Source organism: Hipposideros armiger, unplaced genomic scaffold (assembly GCF_001890085.2).
Source record: "Hipposideros armiger isolate ML-2016 unplaced genomic scaffold, ASM189008v1 scaffold_13, whole genome shotgun sequence".
NCBI lineage: Eukaryota > Metazoa > Chordata > Mammalia > Chiroptera > Hipposideridae > Hipposideros > Hipposideros armiger.
Window position 1 is genome coordinate 6,703,829 of NW_017731363.1, and position 8,656 is coordinate 6,712,484.

Here is an 8,656-nt window from a genome sequence, read left to right on the forward strand (position 1 = left end):
TTGAACTTGATGGATACGATTCTTCATCTCATGGAGCTCACAGTCTAAAAAGGATTATGAAGTCACGTCAAAAAATTCTTGGGAGAATCCCATCCTAGGAGCCAAAGGCCTGCTAGGATGTGTTATGGAATAACAACAACATCATCATCAACAACGACAACAAAGTACATCAACAGACAATGAGCACATAATATCTACAACGTACCATGATGTCATAATTTGGACAAAGGCTAATGCTCTTCTGACTTTGGGGCAAAATGAAATGAGTAGAAAGTAAGGTAGGATGTGTTATGAAATAAATTTAAAACCTTGGGAGAATCCCATGCTAAAGGGTCTAAGTCCAGACAAGGACTAGCCAGATAAGACCATGAACTTGGGACTATGTTACAATGGACTCATCAGTGCCTGCTGAGCCCTGGTGTGACCTCCAGGGCCATAGGCACAAGTTTTGAATGAGAAAAGTGCTCTACTGGCTTCTAGATGTAGCTGAATCCTCCACCCCCACTTCCACTGTCCTATGACGTCCAATAGAACAAAAACAGGTAGGTAATAATTGGATTGTGAATTAATGATATCTATATCATTGGATGATAAAATCTGTATCATTTCCATAGCATTGGAATATCAGTTGCTCTTTCCCATGAAGAAAGCAGATTTTCATAACTTAAAATGTTAGCATAATCAAAGAAATCAAAGCTCCAGCCATTAATCAGTCTTTCCAGTGAAACCAGTTAGTTGCCTTTGAATTCATCCTGGGGAATCTGCTGAAATGGGTGCTTTATGTAAACACAAAAATGTCATAAACAATGGCTACCTCCTTGGGACTGGAGGACAAAATACATGGGTACACTTTTCATCAAAACATGCAGGGAAAAAAATCTCTTACCACATTTTTTGTGGTTGCTAATAAACTTAATTCGAACACTTACCTGGCTTTGAACAATTCTTAGCACTACAGAGAGGAAGTGCTTTTTCTTCCTCCTTAAAAAAAAACGTTCCCGTCCAAACCATCAGCCTCTGTAGGTTGTCTTAATTGCTACTTTGCACTGCATTGGACGATGACTCTGATTTTTGGCACATGCTGTCATACACAAAGTTCCTAAAATAAAATGCTCCAGGATATCCCAGGAACTCTTAGAAGGCTTTAAAAAGGGACTTGCACACTGAAAGAGTATCTTTGATGAAGACAATTCAGGCGAGCAGAATGATTATTGCAAAAGAATTACATGATTCGTTGAGATCTTGAAGTGGGTCTGGAGAATCCTTGCCACCTAACTTATCATGGTTAGGGGGAGTTTGACGAGAATCCAGTTTTGATAAAGACAATTGTTTTTCCTCCCCAAGTGACTATACATTTAAATAGCTAAAACATCTGTTCAGCAACATAGTAAAACATGTACACTCGGAACGCCTGAGAGAAGAGCCTGCCAAACAATCGGTTGAGAGGGACTTTGCTGGGGGGAGAGCACCAAGATAAAGCAACCACTGTTTGTTTTGTCTGGTCAGGGGGAGAGCCAAAGCAACCAATATTTTGGGTTTCTTTTACTTTATTTGTGAAGAACTATTTGAGAAAGGGTGGCGAGGGGAGATTTCCTGACGGGGAATTTTTAAGCTGTCCATTAGTAGACGAGCAAGAGAACCTTGGATGTCAACGCCTAACAGGCTCTTGAGACCAGCCACCAAACCACAAAAAGCGACTCTCTTCTTGCGTGGCCTCTCCATCCCTCCCGATGGAGGCAGAAACGGGGAGCAGCACGGAGACTGGGAAGTCGGCCAACAGAGGCACTCGGATCGCCCTGGTGGTGTTCATTGGTGGCACCCTGGTGCTGGGCACCATGCTTTTTCTAGGTAAGTGGGGCTCTGGAGGCCAGGGAGTGGGGGCGAATGCAGTGACGGCTCCTTGTGCTTTATTCTGGCAAACCTGTCAGGATGCAGGTGGAGGACTGTTTGCTTGTGTTAGTAGGTGGTGCATCCTTAGTTTCTCTTAAATATGCAAATATAAGAAGCCTTTTCTTTAGGAGGCTAAATAAATAAATACGCCCAAGTACCCAATGCATAGTCCAGAATTCGAAGTGTGTGTAAAGTGGCTTCGAGTGGCTGGAGGATGCGGTTGCACTGGGCAAACATTGTTTTTATGCATTACATTTAGCAAAATGAATGTTTATGAATTCCTAGTCAGATACTTTCATTTATTCTGTGAGGAAAGACTTACATTATGATCAAAGCCATGCTGGAATTTCTTTCCGTTTGATTTGTGTCGATGTTTGCCTGAATGAATCATGAAATTTAACTCACAAAATACAAATTAGTCTTTAAAAATGCACCTTTAACGGTATTATTCTTCAATTCCTTTCTAATCTAGTGACTCCGGTGGGATACAATTTTCACTCTGCCTTTCTATTAGATTTTGAAATTAATATGAAGGAAAACACAGGCTTTCTCCCAAGGTTTGAAAGGTATTGTGATTAAATGAAATACAATTAAAACAATTGTGTTTTAATGACTCTTGGTGAGAATGAGGTACTCAGAGAGTATATATAATGATAAAAATATATTCCTATGAGAAAGAATGAAGGACTTTGGAAAGGGGAGAAGGCTGTTCTAAGATTGTAGGTATTTTGAACCCTTGACTATCACCCTTTGTATTTTTCTCATACAGCCCATACTATTTCATTAGCTTGAAAGTGATGTAAGACCAAGCCCTATACTTAGGAGATTCTAGGTGCTGTTTGAAATGTAGCATGCCTGGAAACATTCCTTGGCACATACAGGATGCAGGAGGCCATGTTTATCTTGGCAGGGGAAAACCAGTAATTAAACTTTAAAAGCGTTAGGGTTGTGTGGCTGAAAATTCTGCTAAAATGAGCAAACCATCTTTCCATGTTTTCTGTGGATGAAAATTTAGGAAATTAGGTGGGTTTACTGCTTTCTGGTACAGCTAAACCTCCTACTCCTGCAACCAAATTTGTGGCTCTTGAAAACTGTTGTGAGATTTCTTGGCACCTGGGTTTTAGGCAAGTGTCCTATCCTTAAATTCCAAACTGGAGGAAAAATGATATGGGCATGCCAAGGGACTACATACTATGTGGGAAGTGACTACAAAGTTAGACTGTTTGTGATTTGCAAACGCTCCCAATTTAAAAATCCAAATGATGATTGCTTATGTAAAAATATGTACTCTTTTTAATGATGTTACTGCTGCTTGAAACTTTTTTGAAATTCCATTGTTATGATTACATTCTGAGGCTGTAGCATATTAGTGGGAATATTCTTGATGGGAGCAAATCTTTGTTCTTTGAGATAACATGTTTCTTTGGGATCAGCTCTAAAGCTTTCGGAGCACAGTAACATGCCTCAAGCCAGGCAATGCTATTATGGTAAGGAGGCCTGCATAAAATAAAAAAAAAAGGTAACTTTCTAGTGTGCGCAGTAACCTGGCTCTCACTGCGAATCTTTAAGAGGAGCTCGAATGATGTTAGCAAGTTAGGGCATAGCCATTGTATACCTCGGCTATTCAAAGTGTGTTCTGTGGACTAGCAGCATCAGCACCACTTGGGATCCTGATTCATAATTTTCATTTTTACAAGATCCCCAGGTGATTAATTTGCAAATTAAAGTTTGAGAAGCATTGCTTCAGGTGACCACATCCACTTAGATGTATACATTAAAGACATTCACTTTAAAATAAATGCATACTCTCAAATTTAAAAATAAATGATATTTTTGTGAAATGTCCCTGCACTATTTCAGACTCCCTCTTTCCCCCTCATTTGCAAAACAGAGATTAAAAATACTTTTGTTATCAAGTATATGGGTTTACCATGAGGTTAAAATGGGATATGAAAGTGCTATGCGAACGTNCCCCCCCCGCCTCCACCCTGCACCTAGCAAAGTTCTTGTCTGAAAACCTGGAACCTGCCAGGCAATGCTCTTTATGATGACATTTAAGGTCCTCGTCTCTTCAAGGTGATTCCAGGTATATTCTTCTGCCTGTTCAAGCTCAGCCACATGTCTGCAATTTTTAGCATTCCTGCTTACCTCTTTGTATTTTACTGTAGGGTCATTAATCTTTTTTCTAAACTTTAGTCCTTCTATAGTAAGAGTAATTGCCACTGGCCTTGGGTGGTATCAGAGAACTTAGAGCACTGACTTAAGACATTGGGTATATCTAAATGCCTATAATCAGTTTATTTTATTTTTGAGAATTTTTATAAAAAGTTATTTGGGCCAAACAGAAGATACGCCTGGAAACAAGATTTCAACACACTGAGCTATATGCTTCCCCTATAACCAGTTTACGTTAAAGTGTCCTTTCTTCTCTTCTTCCCCACAATATTTCTCCAATGCAATGATTGACAAACTTTTCTTTGTGAAGAGCCAGATAGTAAATATTTTCGGTTTTCTGGGCCATACTGTCTCTGTTGCAGCTACTCAACTCTGTTGTAGCACAAAAACAGCCATCACCAGTATGTACACAAATGGGCATGGCTGTGTTCTGGTACAATTTGAATTCTGGACACTGACATTTGAATTTCAGATCATTTTCACGTGTCATGAAATATTATCCTATTTATGATCGTTTCCAGTCATTAAAAAATGTAAGAGCCACTCTTAGCTTGTGGGCCGTACAGAAACAGGTGGTGGGCTGGCCTGGGCCCCACAGGCCATAGTTTCCTGACTCCTCACTTTATCTCATTCTCATGCTGTCTGCACTTTGAGGTCATTTCTGCTGGTTATGGAGAAATCTAAAATGAGAAACCAAACTGCTTTTTTTAAAAGCTCCTAGCCAGTAATAAGTAACATCTTCATTTTTCATATGAACAATATTTTCTTTGTTGTCTCCATTTTATTCACTTACACCTCCACATTATCTGGGATGGTTGATCCTTATTTATTTGCAGGATCTTAACATATTCCTGCCCCATGGATATAATGCTCTTCCTTGAAGGGTTGGGTTTACCTGCATCTTAATTAATTTAATTTAAAACTTCCTTTGAGTCATCATCAGAAAAAGATTTTATTTTAGTTCTGCTTCCTTAGAGGTTTTGGGTCAAGAATTATTTTACATGAAAGGAATACGTCTTTAAAATTTTTGCATTGAGATACAATTGACATGTAACATTCTATTAGTTTCAGGTATACAACATAATGATTTGATATGTGTATATATTGCAAAATGGTCACAATACGTCTAGTTAACATCCATCACCATACAGTTACATATTTTTTTCTTGTGATGAGAACTCTTAGGATTTTATCTTAGCAACTTTCAAATATGCAATACAGTATTATTAACTATAGTCACTATGCTGCACATTACATCCCCATGACACATTTGTTTTATAACTGGAAGTTTGTATCTTCAAAGTAATGTTTTTAAATGAAATATTTCGTTATCTTTTTTCTAAAATAAAATGAGGCTAGTATCAAGAAGATATTGTCCAGAATCATTAAAATATTATTATTGACAATGAAGTTTCTTTTCCTATTATAAAAATAACACATGCTCATTAAAGAACATTTGGTAAACATATGGAAGTAGACTGAAGGGAAAATTTCCCCCATAGTTCCACCACTCAGGCATGTTGACATATTCGATACTAATCTTTACACTGCACATACTATATAGTTTTACCTAACTTACTTTTTTGGTTTTTTAAAGAAGTCAAAACACACCTTTATGCTAAGATAGTTCTTTTCTTAAAAATAGGCCTGAGATGTTCCATAGGCAGTTTTCTTGAATCTGTAATATAACACAGGTAAAAAAGCCTGTTTGAAGGATGGCAGCAGATACAAGAACAAAGAAAGAGCCAACTCCTCTTAGAACGTGGGTTAATAAATAATACAAATCACTGCACTGGCAAGTGATGTACAGCTCTTCCATCTCTAGCAGAAATATAGGTACCGCCTTGCTTTCTGATTCTGCTTGTCAGCTGAGGATGCCACGAAAGGCCTTGGTCCCCCCTTCATCCCCCACCATCCATCTCCCCACGGCCACATCTCCAAACGATTCCTTATTTCTGCTCACAGAATACAGCAATAATGAATTCTCCACAACTTCCTCAGCTACCAAAAATATTTTTGAAATCTAAACTCACATCTGCTAATGCCCAGGTGCTACCTGGAGTTTACAAATGGGGCACCCTTCTGTACTTCTGCAGAAATTCATTTAGATAATGTTGTGCCAGATGGGAGAAATTAAGCTATTGGTGAAAAGCTGCTTCCATCTTGCGGGGTTTTTGTTCTGTTTTGTTTTGGTGGAAGTAATTGAAAGATTCGTCCACAAAGCTGCATCTGTCTGGTAGCTAGGCTGGGCCTGGAGGGAGGCGTGTGGGTGGGGTACGAGGCAGGCAAATCATGGCTCTTGCTAGATTACTGAGTTATACACAGTATATTCACCCCCACCCCCCTTTTTGGGCCATGTCTGTATGGACGGTTTAGAGAAGATCCAGAACTTTAAATGCCACACATGCTGCCTTTCTCCTTCCTCTTATGAAAAATTGACAGGTTTTAATTTTTCCATCTCTCAAACAAGAATGTAGTTGTAAACATAAAGAGTTAAATTATGATACTGAAACCACAGATAATTGGAGATGAAAGAGACTTAGAGACCATCTAGCCCAGTGATTCTTAAACTTGAGCTTGCATCAGAATCCCCCGGAGGGCTTGTTACAATGCAGATGTCTGGGCCCCACCCCAGAGTTTCTGATTCAGATGGTCTGCAGGGCTGCTGCTGCCCAGGGGATCCCACTCTGACAAGCACTGGTCTAGTTGTGCCCATTCGTCTTATGTTCAAGAGAACTGAGTTTCAGAGCAACCAAGAGTCTCTCACCAAGGTTACTTAGCTAGTGATCAAAGTCTGCTTTTGTGATACTGAGCCAACTGGATTTTTAAATTCCATCTCAATACTGAGAAGGATGAACTGATATCGAATGTCTTGCATACTTATATGTGCCTGACTGTGGGTTACCTGATGGTGGTCTGCTACAAACCAGTCATTTCTTTATTTTGGTCTGTTTTTTCAGTGAGTCAAGGTTTCTTAAGTCTCCAAGCTAAACAGGAGTACTGCCTGAAGCCAGAATGCATCGAAGCTGGTAAGTCAGTTTTCCATCCTCTGTCAAGTTATAATTATGGTACCTTGGGGAATGGATGAGAAAACAGGTGCTTTTTTTAGTATTCGGTTGGCTTGAGGTTAACCAAGTACAAAATGCAATTTTGATGAAATTTTAAGTTTACTTTCAAGTCTTGGTGTGAAGTCGTGGAGCATAGGTTTCCTGTTTTGTTTTTTTTTCCCTTGCAAAGAACAGTCGTGCGGTATTCCAAGTCATTACAGGCATACCTCGGATATATTGCAGTTTTGGTTCCAGACCACTGCAATAAAGCAGTATTGCAATAAAGCGAGTTGTAATCTTTTGGCTGGTGGAGAGTGTTGCCTTCAGTTTGTAAAAAAACACAACATCTGTGAAGTGCAATAAAATGAAGCTCAATAAAACAAGGTATTCCTATATAAGGAAATCACGAAAGCGCTCGGAAAGCTAAATGGCCTCTCTTAAGGCACAGAGATGGAGACCATCGGCCTTCCTATGGCCTTAACTGGATATAGATTTCTATTTATCTTAAACAGTCTTTTTGTATCTTCTGGTCAGTGGGTCTGACCTGTCTGTCTAAGCAGGGACCCTCTGTAAATCCATACTTCCACTGTCACCTGGAATCCCTTTGGGTCCTTCTATTCCACATTACAACTCAATTTTTTCCTGATGTACCAGGCCATGTAATTAGTGGGTAACCTAAAGTGAAGATGAGTACTTAAAGTTGCCTTAGTTTTACCATAACTATTAGATTCCCGCCATAAACCAGTGTTAGGGCCTAGATTTGCAGGACCCAGAAAGTCATAAAATAAGTTAAGTATAAGGCCCTTTCACTTTCATCTTGGACTTAAAAGAAGAGATTAATGAATTAATTCACCAAATATTTACTGCACTCCAGGGACCGACTTAGGTTTGGGAATACAGGCATACCTCATTTTATTATACTTTGCTTTATTACGATTCACAGATGTTGCATTTTTTTTTTTTTACAAATCAAAGGCAAGAACTTCCACCAGCAAAAATTTTACAACTTGCTTTATTGCAGTGGTCTGGAACCAGACTTGCAATATCCCTGAGGTATACCTGTATAGCAGTGAAGCAGAATGACCAGGTTAGGGAAGGGAGACAACTAACAAATACACAAGGCATCCAACGCACAAGAAAAGATACCAGCTGGTGGTACATGTTATGCAGAAAATGAAAATATTAAAATAGAATAATGGGATAGCAAGTGACAGGATGGCTAGATTGAAAAGTCTGAGGAAGTGATGTTGAGGTGACCCTGAATGATGAGAACGGACGTGCTGTGCGAAGATTTAGGAGAGGGCTTCTTTCCAGGTGGGAGGAATATCTGGAGCAAAGGTTCCATAAAGGAGAGAGCTTGGCGGACTTGAAAGATGGGAAGAGCTTGCTGGGTAGGGGGCAGAGTGCAGGTGATGAGGGTCAGTGGGGAACCCAGGTACCAGGGAGTTTGGGATTTTCCCAAATTTGTTCCAAAGCCTCTGGAGGATTTTAAGAGAGGGAGAGAGAGAGAGAGAGAGAGAGAGAGAGAGAGAGAGAGAGAGAGA

The 8,656-nt window shown here is 39.6% G+C and overlaps 1 protein-coding gene across 2 annotated transcripts in view; it reads left to right on the plus strand.

Annotated features, from left to right (window-relative positions):
* The first annotated feature begins 1,149 nt into the window (after positions 1-1,149).
* PHEX (phosphate regulating endopeptidase X-linked) overlaps positions 1,150-8,656 on the plus strand; it is a 190,491-nt gene continuing 182,984 nt past the window's right edge. The window contains exons 1-2 of one of the 2 annotated variants that reach the window (XM_019666156.1): positions 1,150-1,848; positions 7,026-7,094. In XM_019666156.1, the coding sequence (XP_019521701.1) occupies positions 1,731-1,848; positions 7,026-7,094 (187 nt within the window). In that variant the 5' untranslated portion in view covers positions 1,150-1,730. The remainder of the gene's footprint in view (positions 1,849-7,025; positions 7,095-8,656) is intronic. The other variant, XM_019666164.1, reaches the window with a different exon arrangement.